Genomic DNA, 24,702 nt, shown 5'->3' on the forward strand with positions numbered 1-24,702 from the left:
ATGGACTTGCTGGGAGAATTGGCTGCTTTCATTGCAGCAAGGAGGGTCAAACCTGCTCTCAAAGGGGAAACTGAGTCACGGAGTGCAGCGCAGGCAGCGGCTCTCTCTCTCAGTTTGGGTCCTGAGCCATTGTCCTCTCCACCAGCTCACGTCACCTCCCCACATGCTGGGAAGGGGAAGCTCAGAAGTAGGGATTTTACCTGGGCAGGTTTGTTGTCCCTGGCTGGTGACGTGCTGGCACAGACACCCTGCCAGCAGCTGGGGTCCCCCACTCACCCTGCCATCCCCCAGCATACCCAGGTGTGTGAGGAGCCAGGGCAGCTGCTGTGTGATCCCAGCTGAGGGCTGGGCTTTGCACAGGGCTGGTTCACAGACAGGAGGGTCTGGGACTTGCAGCCCTAGGGGTGATCAAGGGTCTCATGGCCACCTCTGGCCAGGCCAGGCTACCCAGGTGTGTGGGGGTGGCAGGATATTGGTCCCCTCCTGGCAGCACCTCTTGCCCATGCCCACAGCACGAGGTGATGTCCCCCGGTCCCCTGAGCTTACCCTCATCAGCACCACGGTAGGGAGAACGTGGGGCTGTGGCTCTTTGCCTGGTACTGGCCAGAGCCCAGGGACAGACAGTGACACCACAGAGGCCACTGTGGTGCCGGCAGTGCCAGCAAATCAGGTGCCAGTGTTGTGAATCATGGAGGGCACACACTCTGCCCAGCCATCTGTGGGATATGCTGGGTGTCACTGGGGAAACTGAGGCAGGGCAGGCATGTGACCTCCCCCACTACCCAGGGAAGGGGTTTGGCAGGACTATCAGGCCCTTGTGGCTTTGGGGAACATGGGGCACAGCCTCCAGCAGGGAATAGCCAGGGCCAGGGCCAGACCCTGCTCCAGGGCCCAGGTGGGACCCTGGGCTGGCGTGGGGCACATCCGTGGTTCCACACGTGTGTGCAGCCAGGACCTGCCCGCCCGGCCGTGCCCCCGGTGTGTGAGCACGTGTGCTGCCAGGACCTGTGCCCATGCACGTGACTCACCCGCTCCATGGCACCGAGGGACCCAGCAGGGCACTGGGAAGGGTGGGTGCTCTGCTGGGAACGGGGGCCCAGGGTGCAGGCTGGGGGTGTCCTGTGCACCCAGACAGGAGTGGGGTGTCGTGTGCTGGGCTGAGCTGGGCTGAAAACGGGGGCACCCTGTACTCACTGGGATGGGGCTGCTGCATACTGGGCTGGACTGGGGGCACCCTGTGCTGGCTCAGCTGGAGGTGCAGGGTCACACTGGGCTGGAGTACCCTGGACTGGGTTGAACTGGGAGCACCCTGATGCTGGACTGGGAGCCCTAAGGTGGCCAAGCTGAAGGCAGGGACCAGAACCCCCACAGCCTCTACAACGGGGTCCCCATTGCCACCTGGTGTGTCTCCCTGGCCATGCCGTGTCCAGCTGCTGTCCCCAGGAGGTGGCTGCCCCTCTCCCACCCCCCGCCCCTCCACTGACGACCTTGACCCCGGTGTCTGGGTCCCCAGCAGCCGCAGTCACCTGACTGTCTAATTGGGAACACAGCGGCTGTAAATACTCCCTGATAAGGCCTGGCAGCCTCTCACTTTCACTGTTAAGGTCGCTCTGGCCCTGGTTAAGGGGGACCAGCATGGGCCAGGAGCAATAGCGTGGGACCCCTGGGGTGCTGCAGGGTGCTGGGCGCTCAGCATGGCCTGCTCCCAGCCCACAGTGGGCATGTTCTGTCAGGCTGTGGCTGAGGGGAGGGGTCTCTGGCCTCCCACCTTGGTGGGGAAACTGAGGCAGGGAAGAAGCCACCACATCGATGGGACCCTGCATGGCACGGCCAGGCTGCTGACAGCACTAGAGGGGTGCTGGGGATCGCTGTACCACAGCCTGGTGGGCTCAGGGAGCTTCTCCCTGCCCGACGTGCTGCCCTCCTGCTCCCTCCTACCTGCTCCTGCCCGGCACACTGCCCGTTCTTACCTGCCCCCTCCTGCCTGATTCTGCCTCCTCCCTCCTTCCCGCTCGCTCTGCCTGCCCGCTCCTGCCCTCTCCTGCCCGCCCGCTCCCCCGCGCCGCCCGCAGCATCCCCAGCCTCACAGGCAGGGGCTGGGAGGGTCTGTCCCGCGCAGAGCCCCCCCGGCCGGGCGCTCCGGGCTCCCCGCAGCCCCCGCAGCACCGTTATCAGCCCGAGCACGTGCGCCCGCGCTCCCCCGCCCCCGCCGCCCGGTTTTGCCGGTGTCAGCACAATTTCCCAGCCGCTGCTCTGGCAACGCCGGGGAGGGGGGGATGGAGGAGCCCCCGGCTCTGCGCTCCCCACCCGCGGTCTGGGGCAGCCTTGGCAGGGGCTGAGTGCCCGGACGGCCCCCCCGGGCCCATGTCAAAGGCGAGCTCTGCCCCTCGGCTCTTCCCCCTGTCCTCGGCTTCCCGAGCCCCCGGGTGGGCAAACTGAGGCAGGACCTGTGCCAGGCTGCGGGGAGGTCCCGTCCCAGCCCTGCTGGCCCCGGGCGTGGCCGTGGGGTGCAGGGAGTGCCGGGAGCCTGGGTCCTCCCCAGAGCAGCACCGGCCCTGCCCCCATCCTGCACCCAGCCCTGCGAGCAGCACCCGCGGCAGCTTTGGGGCAGGATGGGTGTGGGATGGGAGCAGGGCTGGATGCAGGATGGGAGCAGGGTTGGATGCAGGATGGGAGCAGGGTAGGATGCAGGATGAGTGCAGGATGGGAGCAGGGCTGGATGCAGGATGAGTGCAGGATGGGAGCAGGGTTGGATGAAGGATGGGTGCAGCATGGGAGCAGGGCTGGATGCTGGATGGGTGCGGGATGAGTGTGGGGCTGGATGCAGGATGAGTGCAGGATGAGTGCAGGATGGGAGCAGGGCTGGATGCTGGATGCAGGATGAGTGCAGGATGGGAGCAGGGCTGGATGCTGGATGAGTGCAGGATGGGTGCGGGATGAGTGCGGGGCTGGGTGAGGGCTGGGCTGTGCACACCGCAGTGGGGGAGGGGACGGCGCTGCAGCCCAGAGCTGGGTGTGCAGCGGGGGGGGGGGGGGCTGGGGGGAGCTCGGAGGTCGCTGGTGAAAGTCAAAAGCATTGCAGTAAAATGGTAATCAATCTCCCCAGCCGATGGTGCCAGGACCTTCGGAGCATTACGGAGAGATTCCTCCCAGCAGCTCCTGTCGGCAGCAGCCGGTCTGGGGTGGGGGGACAATGCCCCCCTCCCTGCACCTCCCACCAGTGCTCCCCACCTCCATGGGCTCCCTTGCTGCGCCCTCACCATGGTGCCTCCATCCCTGCAGCTCCATCTATGCATCCTTGTATCCCCATGCTGGTAGCCCCCATCCTTGGACCCCACCCCCCTCCCACCCAGGCTCCCAGAGCCGGGGAGAGGCAGAACAGGGGCGGTGCTGGCCCCTCACACCCTCTGAGGTTCTCTGCACCCCCCTCCCCAGCCAGCATGCTCAGGGGGCAGGGGGTCCAGGCTCTGCCCTGCGGTGAGCTTTTCCCGGCAGTGCCCCTCGGCTGAGCCGCCAGGCCGAGCGGGGTGGGAGCAGATGGGTGCCCAGGGCAAGCAGGCAGTGGGCCCCAGGGTGGCATCGAGCTCCTGGCAGCCCCGGCCGTGCCGCCGCCAGAGGACAGCACCTGGGGGGAGGCAGGGACCCCCGCGCTGTGCCAGCATCTGCGTCTCCCACCGCCTGGCAGCCCCTTATCTCCCCCCAGCAGCCTCACCGCTGGGTGCGGCGCGAGGCAGATGGCACCAATCTGCCGGCGAGCCCGTGCCAGGGCTCTCGTCCCAGGCGCGCTGCGGCCGTGCCAGGCCGGCCGTGCCAAGCGTCTGCTCAGCCCCTCCAGATGGAGGGGCAGGCGTTTCCCCGGGCACCGCCGCCCCGCCAGCCCCCGCGCAAATATTTATCGCCAGGGTCATGAGAAGATTGATGGGGTTCACAATATTTGGGATCTGTCATTCGCAGAGCTGGGCACCGGCGGGCAGGCAGGCTGGAGAACCCCCCGGCACACAAATGAACACGAGCAAACCCTCCCCCTGTTCCCGGCATCTCTACTCCCAGCCAAACAGCCAGGGAGGCCGGGGTGGAGGGGAACGGGGTAGGCAGAGCCCCGCAAGTCCAGGAGGAGACCCCCCCGGGAAAGGGCACGAGGGTACGAGACAGCAGAGAATCCGCAGGGGCTGCGTTCCTGCCCCCACGGCCGTGTGCTGCAGCAGCGGGATGGGAGGGGGCTCCCCAGGGCGCCACCCCCCCGCCACCCCCGTCTCCTGCAGCGTCACTGCCCGGGGTGCCGCTGCTCCTGAGCGCGGCCCCGCTGCGAGCCTGGCGCTGGCACGGCCGGGGCGGTTTCCATGTGCTCGAGCTCTCCGGATCGATGTGCCGGCGACCTTGGGGAGGTCAGGGCTTCCCCGGCTCTCCCGCAGTGCGCCGAGCCGGCGGCGTGCCGGAGCCGGACGGCTTCCCCGCAGTGCCCGCTGCCAGCCCCGGCCTCGCGTCACCGCTGAAGCGAGCGGGGCCGTGCTCGGCCCGGCGGCCCCGGCAGCGTGAGCGGTGCCTGCCGGGGACCTGGCACGGGGTGCCACGTCCTGTGCCGCCCGAGGGGACAAGGGGCCAGAGCGGTTCCGTGCACCGTTAGGCACCCGATGAATAAAAGATGAGCGAGCTCCTCTCACGAGCACCTGCCGTCCCCCGCCCTCACCACCCGCCTTCCCCCCGCGCTGGCAAGCGCCGTGCCCTCCCCGGGGCCGCAGTTGCCATCCTGGCCGGGTGCCCGGCTTCGTGCTGCGCTGGCAAGGGACAGCTGGGGCGGCAGATGCCCACGGTGCTCCCTCCCGCCCGTGGCCGCGGGAGGGGGGGAACAGACGCCGGCAAGCCCCCTGTGTGCCCCTACACCCCCGATCAGGGTTGGCACTGCCAGCTGGGGCACGGGGACGGTCCCCTGTCACACTGGCGCCTGCACTGGGGTCTCGGCCAGTCCTGGGGAAGGGCTTGAAAACTGCTGCCTCAGCGCTACGTGGTGGTGGTGCAGGGGCTGCTCTTGGGGGAGCATCGGAGGGGCCATGTGGGGGGCACATCGGACTCGGGGGGGACGCTGGCTGTGCTGTGGGGCTCTGCCACGGGGCTGGGATTGCTGGGGCAGCAAGGTAGTGGCAGCATATTTCCCTGTCCCTGTCCCTTTTCCTTTCCCTTTCTGTCCACCTTAATTTCTTCCTTCCTTTCTCCCTCCCTCCCTTCCTTTCTCTCTTTTTCCTCTCCCATCCGTCTGTCCTCTCTCCCACCCCCTCCCTGCAGCTGCGCCCCCAGGTACCCCCAGCCCAGGGCGCCGGGGCTGGATGCCAGCACCCCGCAGGGGAGAGTCCCAGGGAAGGGGGGGCTCAGCCTTCCCTTTGTCTGTCCCGCTCTCCCCATCCCTTTCCCCGCTGCCATCTGTCCCCGCTCGCCTCCGCGGACGCCGGCAGCCCTGGATGGAGCCCAGGCCTGGCAGGGCTGAGCGAGGGGGCGGCCGCGCCGCCCTCCTGGGGGGGTTCCCCCCGGCCGCTGCCATCTCCCCGTGCCGGCCGGGGTCGGCCGAGGACAAACCCGCTCGCTCCCAGCGCCGCTTCGCTTCGCAGCCGCCGGCCAACGTGCTCGCGCCTCCCAGGCTCCCGCCCGGGCCAGCTGGCCGCGGCCGGCGTACGTGGCAGCGGGCGCGTCCGTCCCCCCGCCACCGCCCCGCCACCTCGGGGATGCCTCCGGCCAGGACCTCCCCGGGGCTCCGCTCGGCAGGGGGAGGGAGGCGCGCCCCCGCAGCGCTGGTGGCGGGGGCCCAGCAGAGCCGCCTCACCCCGCGGCCCCGCAGCGCTCCGGGCATGGCGGGGGGCGCGCACGAGCGGGGAGGGGGTCCCGCGCCCCGGCGCGGCCGCCGGCCCGGCTCAGCCAGGATTTACCCGGCACACGCGGCGGTTCAGGGTATTATATAAAGGAGGTTACACAAGCAGGACTGTTCCGGGTTTATGTAAGGGCCACCCCAGCCTGGCGGCAGAGGGATGGACAGTGGGACGGGCAGCGGAACAGGCGGTGCCGCTCGGACCTGGGGTCACTTCGAGACTGGGATGAGGAGTTTTCTGGGGGTCTGACAGGGCAGGGCCCCCAAATCACACCGCAGCCTCGCTCGCCCCAGCTCTTGCAGTGGGATCTGTCCCACGGTACATTGGCTCCCTCCGGTCTCCAGGGGTCTTCCACCCTGGCCAGGCTCTTCACTCCGGGCCGTACTGATCCACGCTGTCGCCGTGGGCAGCGGAGGAGTGCAGTGACACCTGAGGAGGTGCTGGGGCTCTGTGGCACGGAACATGAGGCAGGGGGGCAGTTTCCCCCCAGCCAGCCCCAAGGGAAACTGAGGCACGGGGCAGAAGCCTGCAGGCAGCAGTGCTGAACCCTCTCCCATCCCCTGCCCTCGGCTGGCAGAGCTGGGGAAAAGGGGGAAGGCTGCTGCCCTCGATGTGGGGCTGGGACTGCTCACACCGGCGCCAGCAGCTCCCCCAGCCCCCGGCATCCTCCAGCTCTGCGCCTGCGCCCGCGCCGCTGCCGGTAACAGCGTGCCCTGTTACCGTCAGCGCTCGGGCACCGAGCCAGGGCTCTCCCGCAGCTGCGCCAGCCCCGGGGGGCACCCGGCCTGCAGTGACACCCCCCAGGGCCGGCCCTGCTGCCCGGGGGTCGTTCCCACGCGCTGAGACCGCGGGCGGGTGTCGCTTGGGGCCCGGGGGCACCGTGCCAGCCAGCGGGGCCGGGGTGCGGGATCCGTAATTCAATGGGTGGCACGGGGCCAGGCTGCCAGCGCGGCCCGGAGCCCAGGCAGCCCGCGCCCCCCCGGGCACACACTTGGCTATTTTTAAAAGAGATTGGATCGACCTGTTTGGGCACTGAGCGCTCTCCTCTGCCTCGCCGGAGACGACCCCGGCACTGAACCCCCTCCCCGCTGAGCTCCCCACAATTTGGCAGCAGGACCATCCGCACCTCCATCCCCCATCCCGGCCTCGCGCGGGGGGTGGAGGGCACAGGATCAACGAAGCAGCGGGGGCATGGGGGAGCTTTACAGGCTTCTTTCTCCTCTCTGGTGCAGTCGAACCACTTGTTGGGTCCTGGGTTTGGAGTCTCCCCCAAACACCCCTTGTGGGGAGCGCGGCCCGTGAGCCCGGGGCTCCCTTCGCCATTTTAGGGCGCCAGCCGGCGCAGGCGGCCGTCACATGGCGGTGAGAGCAGCGCTTGGCCCGGCCGCCCCGCGCCGAGGAGGCAGCCAGAAATCTGCTGGCGAGCTCGCCCGCCCAGCCACGGGGAGCGCCGGGGGTGCCGAGCCCCGGCCCCGGCCTCGCACCCGCCGCCTCCATCAGCCCGGACAGAGGGGGCAGCGAGGGGCCGGCCCTGCTGCCGGAGCTCCGAGCTCGGGAAAGTCCCGGCCGCTGCTCGGGCTGCTGCCGGGGGGTGCCGAGTGCTCGGTTTGGGGACAGGTCCCCAGGGTCCCTCAGCAGCAGGGGTCGGTGAGGAGCACTGGCGGTGCCGGGTCAGGGCGGTGCTGTGGGATGGTGCGGGGGAACAGGGCCGTGGGGCCCACCTGGGGCACCCAGGGCCAGTGATGGCCCTCCCGAGTGCCCTGGGGGAACAGGGAGCAGGCTGGGTGGTTTGGTGTGGGCAAAGGCCCATGTGGGGCACCTCAGGATGAATGGTGGGGGTCCCTGGGCTGAGCCAAAGGCTGCATGGGCACCTCGGAGGCACCAGGTGAGGGCACGGCCTGGGGAGGCAGCAGAGGCCGAGCACCCAGGGCCGGGCAGGTGGGGCCATCTGGGAGGCATCGGGGTCCCAGGGAGCCCTGAGGCCACGCTGGGGGCTGTGGGGAGCCGGGCCGGCCTCAGGCTGTGACCGCCAGCCTCCGTCCCGCGCCTTGGCCAGGCTCCACGCTAACCACTTCCAGAGCCGCCGCCAGATTTGTTGTTTTTAGAGGCGAGGAGGGGCCGTGTCCGGCCACGCGGTGCCCGTGGATGCGCGGGGGGGTCCCCAGCCACTCCCCCATCCCAGCTGGTTTGTGCCCCGCTCTCTCCCACCACCCACACCCCGATACTTGAGCGTGCAGCCGCTTCAAAATGGGGGAATAGGGCTAGAAAAAGAGAATGGAGAGAAGGGAAGGAAAAAACCCTGCGCCCGTCTCCAGGGGGAGTTTCTGCTCCCTAAAATGGCTGCCTGGAGGGAGCCTGGGGTGCGGGCACGGGGGGGCTGGTGGCGGTGAGCGGCATCAGGGCAGGATGCCATGGCGCTGCCAGCGTGGTGCCAGGCTGGCACGGGATGGCTGGAGGGGATGGCGGCAGCTGGTTAGGGAGACAAAATGGCTGATTTGGCATCGGCCTTAAGCAGTCCCGGGGGGTGTGGGCACAAGGGGGTGTCAGGCTGGGAGGTGGCACAGTCCCACCGCCCCCATGGATAACCTGCCTGGTGGGCAGCACACAGGGGTGTCAGGGTGGAGGGTGGCATGGGGCCCACATGGATAACTTGTCCAGCCAGTCTGGGAGCCACATGTGAGTGCAAGGGACTTGAAGGGAGAAAAAGGAGGAGAAAAGCAGGGAGAAAGGGAAAAATCCCGAGGCGGGCACATGGGCTGGCAGTTGCAGCTGCGTGGTTTTGTTGGTGTTTTTGGATTGTCTCAGCCCTTTCCTGACATCTGCCAAGGCTGCCAGAGAGAAATGCCGGAGGCCAAGGGGTGGGAGGAGGAGGAGGAGAATGAAGAAACGGGGGGAAGAAGGAGTATGGGGGAGAAATGCATGGCAAAAGTTATGGAGGGGCTTTGGGAGCAGCCAGGTGACGAAGGATGCTCCTGCCTGCAGGGTCTGGGCTGTGCCATGCCGTGCCAGGGCTGCTGAGCTCAGCGTCTGAGCCAGGATATTTTTAGCCAAGAGGGAGCAGGGTTGGACAGGGCTCCAGGGGTCAGAGCAGGTGCTCTCCCAAGCCCTTGTGCCCTGCAGGGGCTGGGCAGAGGCAGAACAAGGTGCCACAGGTTGTGCCATGCTGCTGTGACACTGCCTGGTGGGGCAGCACTGGGTCACGGCTGTGGCTGCAGAGAGGAGAGGAGGCAGGGCCAGGGCCAGGGGACCATCACCCAGCCCTGCCCTGGGGTTCCCCTCCTGCAGGGAGCACTGCCCAGACCCTGCGTGTGGGGCTGTCCCTGCTCCTGTCGCTGGCAGGGAGGGCAAGGGGGGGCTGGTTGGTGACTGTTCCTCAGTGGCTGGGGACATGGCAGCTTGGTGGTGGCCCTGCTGTGTGGTGAGAGCTGCTGGGCAGCCCGTGCCTCAGTTTCCCCCAGCAGGGCAATGGGAGGGCAGTGAGCTGGTGGCACCCCTGGCTCACACTGGCCTGGAGGCTGCCCCTGGCACGGGGGGCTCACCCTGGGCTTTGCCTCTTGCAGATGCAGAGCAGAGCAGCAGCCCCCGGACAGGCATTGGCTCGGACCAGGAGGACAGCAAACCCATCACGCTGGGTGAGTGCAGAGGGCAGGGCTTGGGCAAAGGACAAGGGACACCCCAGACTGTCCCCAGGGTCCCTGCCATGGTGGGGGAGGGGGGCCTATGACATATGGTCAAGCTACCAGCCACTGCCAGCCACTGCCTGGCCCCTGCAATGAGCTGGGCATAGCCTTAGCCTTGTCCTACACCCAGCAGAGTCCTACAGAGGCCACAGCCCTTGGGGACAGCAGCTGCCATGGAGCTCCCATGGTGGGGGTGAAGCCTCAAGCCCTGCCAGCACTCAGCCACAGGGAAACTGAGGCACCGAGCAGGTCCAGGGCATCTTCAGCAGACAGAACCAATTGGGATGGTCTCTTGCTGGATCAGGGAGTGGAGTGGAAGCTAAGGAGGGGGACAGATGGGATTTGGGGTGCCCTCAAGCATCGCCACAAGGCAGTGCAGGGTGGGAGGGGTGGTCCTGTTGCCCTCTCAGCACGCCCTCCTCTCTCCCACACAGATTCAACAGACTTCCAGGAAAGCTTCGTCACCTCGGGGGTGTTCAGTGTCACCGAGCTCATCCAGGTGTCCCGAAGTGAGTGTGACTGTGATGCCACAGCCCAACCCTCGGCTGCCTGGGCACAGCAGCATCCCAACAGCCCCCCCAGCCCACAGTGGGCTGGGGCTCCCCTTCCCACCGAGCCCCAGTGACCCCCCTCTCTCCCTGCAGCGCCGGTGGTGACGGGCACAGGGCCAAACTTCTCCCTGGGGGAGCTGCAGGGCCACCTGGCCTATGACCTGAACCCCTCCAGCACCGGCATGAGGAGGACACTGCCCAGCACCTCCTCCAGCGGGTAGGTGCCACCAGGGCTGTGCCACCGCAGGGTGGTGCCAGGGCCAGCCCCAGCACGGCTGTGGGGAGGGCAAGGGGCAGCCAGGTCCTGCCATGGGCTGGCACTGACCCATGACAAGCTGGGAGAGCTGGGGGTGTTCAGCCTGGAGAAAAGAAAACTCCAGAGAGAGCTCAGAGCTTTTTCCAGTGTTTAAAGGGGCTCCAAGAGAGTTGGAGAGGAAGCTTGGACAAGGGATGGAGTGCCAGGACAAGGGGGAATGGCTTCCCACTGCCAGAGGGCAGGGCTAGATGGGTTCACTTCCCTGTGAGGGTGGGCAGGCCCTGGCACAGGGTGCCCAGAGCAGCTGGGGCTGCCCCTGGATCCCTGGCAGTGTCCCAGGTCAGATTGCACGGGGCTTGGAGCAGCCTGGGATAGTGGAAGGTGTCTCTGCTCATGGCAGGAGTGTAATGGGATGAGCTTTAAGGTTCTTTCCAACTCAAACCACTCCATGATTCTGTGACCCTTCCCTGTCCCCAGGAGCAAACGGCACAAGTCGGGGTCCATGGAGGATGACATTGACACCAGCCCTGGGGGCGAGTACTACACCTCCTCCAACTCCCCCACCAGCAGCAGCCGCAACTGGACAGAAGACATGGAAGGGGGTAGGTGCCAGCTCCTTACCAGTGCCCTTCCCGTGCCCTGGGGCCCTCATCCTGCTCCCAGCATTCTGCAAACCACTGCCAGAAGCCCGTGTGACCATCTGGGCCTTGTCTGTGCCCCAGTGTCCCTATGGGCCTTAAGGTCAGGACACACTGGCCATGGGGGCTGCGGTGCCACCCTCAAGTCCCCCTGAACATTCCTGCTGCTTTTCCATGGGGTCTGTGGGGTTGCTGTCAAGCCCCCCTGATTTAGGCACAGGCTTTCCATAGGTGCCCAGGTGTGTCTGTGGCCCCCCACTTTGGGCAGGGCTCTGTGGGGACTGTGGTGTTGCTACAGGGACCCCTATTTTAACATGGGTTCTCTCTGTAGGGCCAACCCAGCCTCCAGCCCCATGTCTGGTCTGCAGCCCCACACCAGCCTCTCCCAGCCCCAAGTCGGCTCCCCCAGCCCCACATCACTGTGGACAGCTTTCTGGCTTGGTGGTTTTTTTCCCTTTCCTGTCTAGACAAGCCCCAATTAGCTGTTCATTAAGAAAGGGGGGCTGGGCTAATTAAAGTGATGCTGCAGGCCTGGCACAGCAGCTCCCACACCCCGAGGTGCAGGCAAAGAAGCTGCTCCTCTTCCTCCTCCCTTAGCTCTTCTCCTGCCTCCCCCAGCAGCGGGGTGGGCTCCACAGCAGACCCCCAGCCCTGCCAGTGCCTGGGGGTGCCTGGCTGGAGGGCTGGAGGCACCAATCCTGGTGTAAGGAGGTTTGGGGGATGCAGGTCCAGCCCCCAAACTGTGTCCTGTGTGTGCAGGGACTGTACCCCATCCTGCCCCGTGGGGCTGGTGCGGGGGGGGTCTGGGGAAGGTGCAGCCCCCTTCCCAAAGTGGTGCATGGAGGCAGGAGGGAGCTGCGCCAGGGCATCTGTGGCCTGACCCGGGCAGGGGTGAGGGTGGCTGGTGGGGGGGGCTCAGCCTTGGCGGCGGGGAGGGGGCTTGGCAATCCTGTACGGGATGTTCTGGGAAATCCTCCTAACACCCGACTGAGAAAGGGCTAAACCCATTACCAGGCCCGGGCCAAATGTCCAGAGCTTAAGCCACAGAGGCAGGGGATTAACGTGCCTGCCAACCCCCCCACTCAGCCCAATGCCCTGGGGTGGCCTCGGGGACCTGGGCAGCCACTGCTGCCAGGGGTCTCTGGGGTGATCATTCCCGTGCTGGCACCTCTCTGCCTCCCCAGGAGCTGCTGTAGCCCCCAGCCCCAAGTGCCAGGGGAGGTGGGTGCTGCAGGGCCACAGTGGCATCCATGAGGGCACCCACTTCTGCCACCGGGGTGGGACACACGCACACAGAGCTGTGTGCACCCGCATGCACGCACCTGCAGGAGCACACACCTGTGCACAGCTGTGTGAGTACCCACACAGGCACAGAGCTGTGCTGGTACATACACACATGCACACACATTCATCCACACAGGTGTGCCCCCAGAGGTGCCCTCAGAGGTGCCCCCGTGCCCACCCTCCTGCCAGCACACACATGCTCACACCACCACCCTCCCCGTGCCCACCCTGAGCCCGGGGTGCCCCCTGCCCCCGGAATGAGCTCCCCCAACACTGCACTGAGATGGCAGCAGCCATGGGATTTAGGGTCCCATGGCAGGTCCTGATGTTGCACCCCGCTTTCCCCAGGCATCTCCCCCACTGTGAAGAAGACAGAGATGGACAAGTCCCCCTTCAACAGCCCATCACCCCAGGACTCCTCACCCCGGCTGAGCAGCTTCACACAGCACCACCGTCCCGTCATTGCTGTGCACAGTGGTGAGTGTCCTGCCAGGGAAACCGAGGCACAGAGTGAGCGCTGAGGGGTCGGGGGGCTGGGGCAGCCACTAGCTAGTGACACAGGTGCGTGTCCCCTTTTGCTGTCACCCGCAGGTATCGCCCGAAGCCCGCACCCATCGTCTGCGCTGCATTTCCCCACCACCTCCATCCTTCCCCAGACGGCCTCCACCTACTTCCCGCACACGGCCATCCGGTACCCGCCTCATCTCAACCCGCAGGACCCGCTCAAAGATCTCGTCTCGCTGGCCTGCGACCCGTCCAACCAGCAGCCCGGACCGGTAAGGACGCAGCCTTGTCCGTGGGCACCGGGGGCTGCTGCCAGCCGGGCTGCCCGAGGAGAGTCCCCTGGACCAGTGCCGCCGCTGTCGCCTCTGCCGCCGCACGGGGGGGTCGGGGTCTGCCGGTGGCACCGGCGGGCTGTTCCGTGGGGCTGAGCTCCAGCCGTGCCGTGCGTTGGCTCGAGAGCGCTGCTGCGCCTGCTCCGTGTTGGCACCTCGTGTCTGCGGCGATGGAGGTGCTGTGCCTCGGCCCAGCACGGGGCACCGCGGGTGTTGGGGTGCTGGGGCTGAGCCGTCAGCTGGTGTTGGGGTATTGGGGGAGCAAGGTGTCTGCCAGGGGTGTGTGACCATCTCCTGGAGTCACTGTCCACCAGCGTGTCTGGGAGAGTGATGGGCTTGATGTGCCCCATCCACCTGCAGAGCCCACGGGTGACTTGTCAGCTCCTCTGGAGCTGTACCCATGTCCCCAGTGTCCCCACAGGGGTGGCAGAGCCACACTGTGCTGCTGTGGGCTTTCCCTTGCCACAGTGCCCTGCACTGCCATGCACCCAGTGCACCCCACACACCCACACAGCCATCACCCCACACCCCATGCTCTCATCACCAAACAGCCACTGTAACCAGCACCATGACACACACAGCACCCAGTGAGTGCAGCCCCCAAACCATCACCCCATACACCCAGAGCCCCCAACACACAACACACCCCACACCACCAGCACCACACACACCCCGTGGAGGGCACCCTTCATACCCAAAGCCAGACACTGGGGGTGTTCCTGCTCCCATACTGTCCTGTGGCCCCCTTTGTCCTCCCAGATGCAGAGCTCTTGGGGAGCCCCTCTGACTGACCTCTGCCCCCCACTTGCCTGTTTCCCCTCTCCAGCAGGGGCTGATGCCAGGGTGAGGGGCATGGCCACTGTTCCCCTGTGTGGTGGCTCAGTGCTGGGCTGTTGGACACTGGATCAGGAGCAGCCCACGGCCAGGTTGGGCATGGAGCACTGGTGCAGGAGCCTTTGGAGGCTCTGGGTGCCCTTACCCCTCCGAGGAGTGCTTCAGAGACCCCCCTGTCACTGTAGAGAGGGGTCCCAGCTGCAGCGTGCGCCACTCTGGGTCATGATCCCCATGGAGCATGGCCTCCACAGCCCCCCAAACCCCTCCTGTCCCGCCGTCATTTCCTGCCTGCTGCCGGCGCCGACCGTTCAGGGCTGCTCTGAGACCCACCAAACTCATGTGTGCAGTGAGGGACACCCCGTGCCTGTGCCGGGGCTGTCCGCGGGGCTCCCCGGCCGTGCTGCTGTGCGCGTGCATCCTAATGGCTTGTGCTGTTTGTTTTTTGTCTGTGTTGTCCCCAGTTAAATGGAAGTGGTCAAATGAAAGTGCCCAGCCACTACCTGCCCACGCAGATGCTGGCGCCGCCACCTCCCCCCGGCATGCCCCGCTTGGCCGTCTCTCCTGACACCAAATCCACCACGACAACTTCCGAGGGAGGGACGACCTCGCCGACATCACCCAGTAAGCACCCGCGGCGCCCACCCTGCTCCCCGGCCCGGCTGGCCCCTCCTCTCACAGCCCCCCAGGGTGTCCCCCTGTCCCGTGCTGGGGGGATGTTGGCGGAGGTGGCCTCCCCGCAGCCGGGGAGAGGGCGGCAGCTGGCACGCCATGAGTTTGCTGGGTCTCAGGCAGGTCGGAGCGGACAGGGTTTGGGCCAGTGGCCGCTGTGGGCGCTGAGCCAAGGGGTTGTGTGCTGGTCCTGGGGACCAGCTCGAGCCCCTTGTCCCTCTGAGCATGAGTGGAGCCATGGCAGGGCTCTCCAAAGCAGTGTCCTGCCCCGACCCTCGGTGTGGGCAGTGCCGTGGGGGAGGCCATGGTCTCTCCGTGTCTGTTTATCCCACCATGGTGGTGGCTGTGCTGCCGGGAACGGGGAGCAGCTGGCACGCGGGTGGCACTGGGACTAGGGACAGTGTGCCTGGTGTGTTGTGTGGGCTCTTGTACTCTTGTTGCCTTGGGGGTCCTTGGCGCCGGGGATTCTGGTCTTGCTGGGGATGTGAGGTGACACCAGAGCAGGGACTGTGTGTGGGTCCCCCAGAGCGCTTCACAGGTGGCACCTGGGGGTTTGTTAGCACGGTGGCTGACAAATTCTTTGGCCTCCCCTCCACCTCAGGGGCCATAAATGCCTTGGCCAGGAGGGTTTTGGGTGCTGGGCCCAACAGCCAGAGGGGAGTTGGTGTCACCCCAGCCTGGCACGGGGGTGTGTGCTGCAGTGGTGGGACACTGTGCCGTCGCCACACTCTACGAGGGGGTTGTTCCTGTTCCCATCCTGCTGTACCCATGGGACATGGTACACCAAGTGGCTGCTGTGTCCCCACACGGGCAAGCCCTGCCTGATTGAGCCGTTGTCCCTGGGTAATGGGCCATGGCTGATTGCCAGCAGCTGGTCAGCAGGTGTGGAGATCCCATGGCATGGAGAAGCCAAAGCCTGGACAATCTGGAGGGGACAGTGTGGGATGGCCTGGCTGATAATGGAGTCACAGCCTTGGGGAGGGACAGAGGAGTGCAAGTTCCTGCAGGCTCAGGGCAGGACGCGTTAGGAGGACACCGACTGTCCCCAAGGGGCACAGCTGGCTCCAAAACCCCCATTCCTCTTGGCAGCACTCTGCTTCCAGCAGGGCTGAACCCAGAGGCTCAGCAGAGCTGGAGGTCCCACTGCTGGATGCCCAGCTGAGGGATGGAGGTGGCAGCAGGGTGACGTGGCCAAGTGGAACTGGAGACTGCCATTGTTCTCCCCGTGGCAGCTCAGCTCTGGGAGCCACAGCGCGGGCACAGCCAGGGGCACCATCTGCGCCTGCACCCTGGGGCACTTTGCCCCTCCAGCCTCAGAGTGGCACCGTCCGAGCACAGCAGCCCTGGGTGCAGCACCCCTGGGCTCCATCCGCCTGCCAGCAGGTCACAGCCAGGGACGTCGCCTGGTCGCCAGCACCGGGTGCCAGGGAGCTCCGTCCCAGCAGTGCCAGGGAGAGGGCCGGGCCTGGCCCCTGGGGGGACAATGTCAGTGCCACCCACAGCCCCGTTAATGAGCTCTCGTTTGTTCCCCAGCCTACTCTGCACCAGGCACGCCCCCTGCGAACCGTTCCTTCGTGGGATTAGGACCAAGGGATCCTGGGAGTATCTATCAGGCACAGGTGAGAGCGGGGATGCTGCTGGGGGGACCCTCCTGCCCTCGCCCCAGGCACCCTCACCGTGGCATCACTGTGGGCATGGCCAGGGCTGGCATTGCCATTGTGGCTGTCACTGATGTGACATTGCTGATGTGGGCTTCCCCGCCATGATGCCCCTGCCGTGGCATCACTGCCGTGGCATCACTGCCGTGGCATCGCTGCCAAGGGCATTGCCACCATGGCATCACTGCCATGGGCATTGCCACCACAGCATCACCGCCATGGCATTGCTGCCATGTTTCTTGCACCTGTGGGCATTGCTGCTGTGGGCACTACTGTGGGTATTGCCACTGTGGCATCACTGCCGTGGGACATTGCTGCTGTGGATGTAACCTCTGTGGCCATCACTGCTGTGGCCTTGCCACCATGTCTGAGGCCATGAGGAATATCACCACAGCAGTGGCATCACCGCTGTGGGCATTGCCACCACTGGCCTGGCCACTGCAGACATTGCTGTTGTGGACGTCCCCGCCACGGCATCGCTGCCATGGGTGTTGCTACTGTGGCAATGCCACTTTGGGCACCACTGCTGTGTACGTCACCATTGTGGGGTTATTTCCATGTGCAGTGCCATCGTGGGCATCACCACCATGGCACTGCAGCTCTGGCACTGCCACTGCCAGCTTTGCTGCTGTGAGCATCACTGCCTTGGCATCACCGCTGGGGCCCATGGGCATTGCTGCTGTGACATCCTCGGTACGGGCACCCAGTGCCAGGGCTTTAGGCACTGCTGGTGGCTCAGGGCCACCACAAGTCCTCCATCATTGAGGGAGGTCACTGCCGTGCTCTGGCTGTGTCCTGCCTGGCAACCCCTGGCACCACCCTGCCTGGGTGCCCAGGACATCCCCAAAGGAGCAGCACCAGGACCGTGGGTCCCTCTCAGTGTGGGCACGGGCACTGCTCTCACTCAGCTGTGCCCGTGGCCACCCCAGCTGCAGCAGGAGGTCGTGTGTGCCTTTCCAGGGGCTTTCCATTAGTCCTGGGTTCCAGAGCTGGCACTGGTGCTGCAGGCAGTGCCATGGTGCCAGGACAGGGGTGGCAGCTCCTGGCCTCACTTGTGACATGAGTGGTCTGGCCTCAGCATTCCCTGCAGGGGCAGCTGCAGTCCTGCCTGGCAGGTGACACGGGTGACAGGACAGAGGGATGGGGTGTGGACAGTGCCATGTTGGGGCACCCTGGGGTGCTGCCCTGGCTGGGGGGTACTCAGGGTGTTGTGCTGGGGTGTGGGCACCTGGGGGCTGTGGGCAGTGACACAGGGTACCTGGGGGTGCTGTGCTGTGCCAGGCTATGAGATTTGGGAACCATGAGCTGGGACACCCGAGGGTGCTGTGCCGTTCCAGAGGAAAAACATGGGGGACCCGGCTCTGATCACACCCCCCACCCTGCCTCAGTTTCCCCAGTCCTGCATGTGGGGTGGGCAGCACTCCAAGGGCCTTGGTCCCCTAAAGAGGAGACCTGGGGCAGCACCAGGAGGGCCTTGGAGGAGCGGGGGGCCAGGTCTCTGTCCAGAGATAGGGGTCAGAGCCCCTCGCAGTCCCAGGACCCCCAGGGTCCCTGTCATGGGTGTCCCTAGTCGTGCTCAGGAAGGCTCCCCAGGGCTCGGGGATGCCCTGCCTGGGGAAACTGAGGCACGGGGGTAGGAATTGGTGTCCCAGGAGGGGCAGCTGAGACCTGCCACGCTCTGGTCATGTGTGGCAGGGCCTAGAAGGGTTAAGGGAAGCAGCGGCCCCGAGCTGTCTCGTTTCCAACGGAAACCAGACATGAGGTAATCGGGAATGAACTTGAACTTGGGGCTGGGGGGGAAACAATGGGAGGGTGGCAGGGGGCCACCTCGCGGGGTCCCCAGCCGTGCCACCCCCCTACCTGTCCCCAGGCGGCCCGGGGGAGAGCCTCCCTTTGCCGTGAAGGTGCCGAGGAACCGGCCCCAGGGGAGTGCGGCTGGCCGCGGTGCGGAGGACGGACAAACTCAGCGCAGGAGTGGGGACCGAGCCCCGTGCGCCGAGCCGGGACAGCGCAGGGACAGAGCAGGGACAGCACAGGGACAGCACAGGGACAGCGCAGGGACAGCACAGGGACAGCGCAGGGACAGCGCAGGGACAGCTGTCTCGGGCTCTGGGGACCGGCGGGAGGACGGGGCAGCTCCGGGGGCAGAGCACTAACGCCGGCCTCTCTCCTCTCTCCCGGCAGTCCTGGTACCTGGGATAACCGCCGCCGTGCCGCCCCTTCGCCTCCCTTCTCCTCTGCTTTAGGCACCCCCAGAGGAACATCCCCGTCCCCGAGCACCAGGCCCAGCCTTGCGGTGACGACGGAGAGCGCGGCCTCACGACGACGACGACGACGACAAGCAAAACCCACACCCGAAGGAAAGAGCAAGGGAAAGGAAGAAGGAAAAGGGTCAAACTGTTTTAAAATGGGGAAAAAAAAAAAAACAAAACCCACAAACAAAAAACAAACAAACCAACAACCCATCCCAGGAGGACCTTTCTCCCCACCCCGGCGATTCGCCAGAAAACAAAGAAACATGAAAAACAGAAAAAAAAAAAAGAAAGAAAAAACACTATTATTTACCCCGTGGGCCAGCGCCGCGCTGAGACCTGACACGAGCGGTGCCAGCAATGCCTCCCGGCCCCGCCGGCCGCTCGCCGAATATGCAAACGGCTTTGACTCTCGTTCTTGCCTCTATGTGAGTAAAAAAGATCAAAACCTCCCCCGCCGACCTCCCCGGCCCCAGACTGTCGGGGGCTCCCGGGGCTGGGCCGGGGACCCCCTCCCGCTGCCGCAGCCCCGCGGAGTGGGTGCGCTCCCGGTCGGGCGGGTGGCGCTCGGTGCTGTGCGAGCGCCCCGGGGACGGTGACATCGCGCTGCGGTGACATCGCGCTGCGGTGACACGGTGACGGTTGTGCGGTGGCACAGCGGATCGAGCGGGTGGCACAGGAGGAGGGGCCTTGTGACCACAGAGGGTGCATGGGCACGGCCAGGATGGTCGCGGCGGCGGTGTCACCTCGGTTCCCGCTCGGACACGGTGTCGGGACGCTCCCACCACGGCCCCACGCGTCACAGCGGCGGTGGCACCCCGGTTCCATCGGGGACGCGGCACGGGGACTGTCGCAGCCCGGCGGCCACCGTCGTGCCAAGGCACCGGTCACCGTCTCTCTGGTCGCCTTCCTCCCCAAGCCTGCACCGGCCCGGGCCCCGTGTGTCCCCAGCCGTGTCCCTGTGTCCCCAGCCGTGTCCCCGCGCCCGGGGGGGTTCCGCGGGGCTGGGGGAGGGGGGCCGTGCGTCCGTGTGTTTGAGCTATGCATTCCTGTGGACAGGTACCGGGGGGAGGCAGGGTGCGCTCGTGTTGCACATTTTGTAGGAAATGCACTTTTAAGAGGGAATCATCAAAAAAAAAAAAAAAAAGAGGAAAAAGAAGAAGAGAAAAGAAAACAAAATCACAAAAAAAGGGGAAGAGGAAGAGGAGGAGGAGGTGGAGTCCCCAGCACCGGCTTGCCGGGACGGCTGGTTTGGGGTTTTTGGGTTTGGTGGTTTTGTTTTTTTGGGTTTGGTTTTTTGGTTTTTTGGGTTTGGTTTTTTTTTTTTTTTTTGGATACAAAAGGATGGAACAAAGAAGCCCGAGCGACGGCGAGGGCAGAGCCAGCCCCCCGGAGCCCCTCGGAGTCCCCCGGAGCCCCCGGCCCCGCGTCAAGTGCCTGAACTGCGGCGGGGAGGGGTCCCGGAGGAGCCCCCGGCCGGGGCAGCGCGGGAGGGAGCGCTCGGCCGCCCCCGTCCCGTGCGGTGACAGCGTGGCCGGGAAGGGGACGCAGGGACGTGGCAGTGCCTTAGAGCAGAGGGACCCCCGCGACGGCCGAGGCGAGGAGGAGGAAGAGGACGAAGGTGCCCGTTGTCCCCAGCGAGATGAGGAGACTGATCCCCAAAGGATCTCCGGCCCAGGGAACACCCGAAGGTGATGGAGAGAAGCCACCGCGGAGGTCCAGGAGCTCCAGGGGGTGTCACCGAGGCCGCCGTCGCCACCCGGCTGGCCCCGTGCCCTGGCACCCAGAGCTGCCCCGAGGACCAGCGGCATCGCATCCCCACCCAGTGCCCCCCGCTTCTCCCCCGCTTCCCCCCGCTTCCCACCCCCCGGGACGGCACAACGAGACACCGGGGAAAGGGCTGACGCAGGAAATCCCGGGAGACAGAAAAATAATAAAAAAAGGACAAGAAAAGGAGAAAACCAACAAAAAAAAAAAAAAAAAAAAAAAAAAAGAAGAAAAAAGAAAAGAAAAAACAACAAAAAAAGCGCTTGGCGGAGAGGGAAACCTGTTTTTTTTAAAGATCTGAGAAAAGAAACACATAAAAAAAGACAAAAAGACAAAAAAAAAAAAAAGACAAATAAACTGCATGGTGCTTTAACAGGATCTGGTGACCTGGCTCAACCCAGCCGCGGCTGGCTGATGCTGTGCATGGCAGACTCTTATTAACCGGCTCTACCTTCCCCTTCAGCAAAAGAGAAAAAAAAAAAGAGGAAAAAAAAAAAAAAAAATCTGTATAAAAGAAAAAAACAGCCGTAAAAAAAAACACACAAGAAAAAAAATCCATGTTTTCCTAATTTGCACGAAATTTTATACCACATGATGTGCCTTGCCTTCGAAGCCTAAGTATTACTGGACCCGATATCAGTGCGAGGGAGTCGCTGCATGCCCGGGGCTCCCGGGGGGCCGGGGGGGCCGGGGGCCGCTGCCCCCCCCTCGCCTCCTGCATGGCTTCTTCTCGGCCGGAAAAGTCCCTTTTTCTCTCTATTCTTCTTCTTTTTTAACAGATTTTCCCCCTCAGAAACGTCTTCCAGTTGGTAATACCGATGCATCCTCTGCGCCAACACACCGGAATATGCAATAGCTGTGGGGGGGGCCGGCCGGGGGGGCGGCCGCCCCTTTGCTTTGCCTCTCTTTTCTTTGTTTTCCTTCCCTTTTGGGGGGTTTTGATTTGTTTTTTTCTGCTTCCAGCAACCAAAGGCAGCGAGGCGGGAGGCGGCAGGGACCCCCTCGGGGGGGCCGCGGTGTCCGGGCGGGGCAGGGCCGAGCGAGGCGCGCCGGGCTCCGTGCGGGACGGAGGAGCGGGGATGGACCCGCGGGGCTGCCCCGGGCCGGGCACAGCTCCCCCCGCTCCCCCTTAGGGCACCCCCGGTTTTTCGTTGGTTTTCAGCGGGGCGCAGGGCCAGGAGGGCTGAGCCCGGCTGCTCTCGTACAGGAATGGAACCGTGTGAATGTAGCTGTGCCCCCCGGGCTGGGGACAGGGGCTCGCAGCCTCCCCCCGCCTCCCCCCAGCCGTTCATCCCCGGGGTGCGGCGGGCAGCGGCAGGAGGGGCCTTCTTGCCGCCTCTCCCTGCTGTGCCCGCTGCCGAGCAGGGGCCCCCCAGCCCCGAAAAACCCTGAATTTGCCTTAAAACCCCAGCGTTCCGCCGGCTGGAGACCCCCGAGCTCCCTGGGGCTGAGAACTGACGCGGGTTGTGACACCGGTGGGCGGGTGGCACCGGCATCGCTGCTGCTCGGGCATGAAGAAACGTCGTCGTCAACAGTTTTTAATTTTTGTTTGTTTGTTCGGTTTGGTTTTATTAATTTTTTTCTTTTATTTTTTTTTTTTTTTTTTTTTGGTGTCCAAAAGTATTAGAAGGGGGTGACGGGGTGGTCGCGTCCGCCGGGTTTCGCCCACAGTTGAGGCTGGTTTGAGGGTCCCAGAACCTTGGGGGGAGCCTTGGGAGACGCTTCTTTATGCAAGGTGCAGTATTGATTTCTGCAAGGACAATGCAAGGAGGGAGTGGGGGCGGCGTCCAGCTGGGGCGGGGGGGAGGGGGGAGAATGAAATATTAGAATTAAAAAAGAAAAAAAAGGGGCGAAAGAAGACAAAATTTTAAAAAAAGAGAGGGTTTTTTTAATAGAAAAAAAAAAAAAAAAAGAGGGGGGGCTAAGGCTGGAAAAGGCTCAGCTCAAAGCAAAAAAATAAAAAAAAAAAAAACATTTTTAAACGGTGACAGTGACAGCGGAGGGAGGGAGGGAGCGGGGGCACCGGGGCAGCCCCTTCGGCCAGCCCCGGGGAGGGGAGGGGCGCTGGCGCCCCTCGGGCCTGGGCCCCCCGCCCCGAGGAAGCCCCGGAGCCCCCGGTCCCCGCGGGGACCCCGCCGGGGCCGCCCCTGCCCCCTCTTTGCCGCCTCCCCACGCCCCGGGCCGGCTGCAAGTCCGGCCGGGCTGCGGCCGCAGCCCCCCAAAACCCGCCCTCGGCAAGAAAAGCACCTTAAACCAAATTTAAAAAGGCAAAAAAGAATCAACTCGGCGCCCCCCAGCCCGTAGGGCGGCACTGGGGGGGGCGTGCCGGGGGCTTCCCCTTGCGGGGCCGGGGAGCCCCCCGTGCCCCCGGGGTCTTTGCACTGCTCCCCCGACACCCCCGGGGCCGCACCCCCGGCTCTGCCCAAAGGGAATATGCAACACCCCCGGTTCCTCCGCGGGGGAGGGGGGCACCACTCATTTTTATTATTTCTATTTTTTTAATCATTCTCCCTTCTTTTTTTTTATCTCCTGGCGGCCTCGATGGCCACGGTCGGGGTGAGCGCAAAGCCGGGGTGGAGAACACCCCATCCCTGGGGAAGCTCTGGGGGGGTCCCCCGCAGGATGGGGATACGAGGGGGCTCCGCTCGACAATCACCGCGGGGGTTTCATGCACTACAGTCTCTCCTAGAGGGTTTTTAGTCGGGCTCGTCGGCTTAAAAAAATTAATTAAAATAGTCCTTGTGACCTATAAATAAAACAAATAACCTGTACATATATATATATATATATATATATCTCCACATATATATATATGGGGCTGCAGGGCCGGCGGGGGGCGCGGGCCCCCACACAGTTAAGGTACTTTAAATCGCAAAGGAATATATATATATATAAAATCTCATACATATATATATATATATGTATATGTGTGTATATATATATATATATATATATATGTCTCGTTTGGTGGAGTTTGGGCTTTTTCCTTTTTTCTTTTTTTTTATTTTGCTTTTTGTTTGGTTCTGTTTTTGTTTTCTTTTGGTTGGTTTTTTTTGTACTCGGAGTTTGGAATTTGCTGCTTTCTGCCCCCCCCCCGGGTATCCCACCACCGGCTGGTATGGGTGCCCCTGGTGATGGGTGCCCCGGGAGTGACCCTGGCGCGTGGTCATGGCAGGTGCCCCACTGGGTGGGGCCCACGGGTATCAACGTGCCCTCTGGGTGCTCCAGGTGATGCCCACGGGTGCCCCTCTGGGTGCTCCAGGTGCACGGGTGCCCCTCTGGGTGCCTCGAGCAGTACCCACCAACGCCCCTCCGGGTGCCCCTCCAGGTGCCCCAGGCGATGCCCAGGGGTGCCCCGGTCCATGGGCGCCGCTCTGGGTATCGCGTGCCCCGCTGGGCGCCCCGCGCGATGCCCGTGGGCAGGCGGGAGGTGGAGCCGGGGTTGGGGGAAAATCCCACCCCTGGGCAAAGAGCGGCAAAAGGACAGAAACCGCCCCAAAAAGGCGCCGAGGCGGCAGCCGGCCGGACCGCGCCTCTTACCCAAACCAAAAATCCCGCCGCAGTGCCTCCGCGCCGCCGGCTGCCCCGCCCGCCTTTTCGGGGGTCCCCGCTCCCCCGGGGCCGGGGGTGCCCCCTCCCCGCAGTTATATTTTACTCGTTCGCCGGATTCTCGCTTTCGCTTTGCCGCAGCCGATACACACCGCGAGCGCACCAGGGCCGCGGGCCGGGGCCGGGCCCCCCGCGCCCCCCGCGCCCCCTGGCCCCGCATGAGCCCCCCGACCCCCGCTCGCCTCCCTGGTGCTTCACGATATTTGATTATACCATTGTACGCAGCCATTACCGATAGCGCCGCTCCTGCCTACATACACTTACTGACCCTGATACGGATTTTGGGGGTTTTTTTTGGTTTTCTTTTTTGTTTTGGTTTTTTTGTTTGTTTGGTTTTTTTTTTGTTGTTGTTGTTTTTGGTTTTTTTTCCCGTTGTTTTTTTGTTGTTGTTGTTGTTCCCCCCCCTTCCCTATGCAAAAAAGAGAAAAAAGAGACAAAAAAGAAGAAAAAAACAAAAAAGAAAAAACTGACACACAAAAAAAGATCAAAAAGTGAAAACGAAAAAAAAAGACAAAAAAAAAAATGTATAAAAATTAAACAAGCTATGCTTCAACTCCAGCTCGCCTCCGCCCTTCCTTCGCTGCCCCGGGGGAACTGAGGCACGGTGCCCAAGCGGGGGAACACGGGTGTCCGAGCGGGGGAGGAGGGCACGGGGGGCACTGGGGGGAGCAGAGCCCCGCCCCGGGGGGGCACCCAGGCCCCCAGAGGAGGGAACGGAGCCGGGAGCCCGCAGGGGACAGGACACGGGTGGGGGCAGCCGCGGCTCACGTGGGAGTTCGGAGCTGCCGCCGCCTCCTCTGCTTCAGACTTGGC

At 64.3% G+C, this 24,702-nt stretch overlaps 1 protein-coding gene across 5 annotated transcripts in view; it reads left to right on the forward strand.

The window, feature by feature from the left end:
- The window catches only part of NFIC (nuclear factor I C), a 41,649-nt gene extending 19,602 nt beyond the window's left edge, over window positions 1-22,047 (forward strand). For 2 of the 5 annotated variants that reach the window (XM_030966629.1, XM_030966628.1), the window contains exons 3-11: window positions 9,416-9,487; window positions 9,970-10,044; window positions 10,180-10,303; window positions 10,820-10,944; window positions 12,613-12,741; window positions 12,856-13,040; window positions 14,396-14,555; window positions 16,137-16,222; window positions 18,446-22,047. In XM_030966629.1, the coding sequence (XP_030822489.1) occupies window positions 9,416-9,487; window positions 9,970-10,044; window positions 10,180-10,303; window positions 10,820-10,944; window positions 12,613-12,741; window positions 12,856-13,040; window positions 14,396-14,555; window positions 16,137-16,222; window positions 18,446-18,463 (974 nt within the window). In that variant the 3' untranslated portion in view covers window positions 18,464-22,047. The remainder of the gene's footprint in view (window positions 1-9,415; window positions 9,488-9,969; window positions 10,045-10,179; window positions 10,304-10,819; window positions 10,945-12,612; window positions 12,742-12,855; window positions 13,041-14,395; window positions 14,556-16,136; window positions 16,223-18,445) is intronic. The other 3 variants (XM_030966630.1, XM_030966631.1, XM_030966633.1) reach the window with 3 other exon arrangements.
- Window positions 22,048-24,702: the final 2,655 nt, after the last annotated feature.

Source organism: Camarhynchus parvulus, chromosome 28, assembly GCF_901933205.1.
Source record: "Camarhynchus parvulus chromosome 28, STF_HiC, whole genome shotgun sequence".
NCBI classification, from domain to species: Eukaryota; Metazoa; Chordata; class Aves; order Passeriformes; family Thraupidae; genus Camarhynchus; species Camarhynchus parvulus.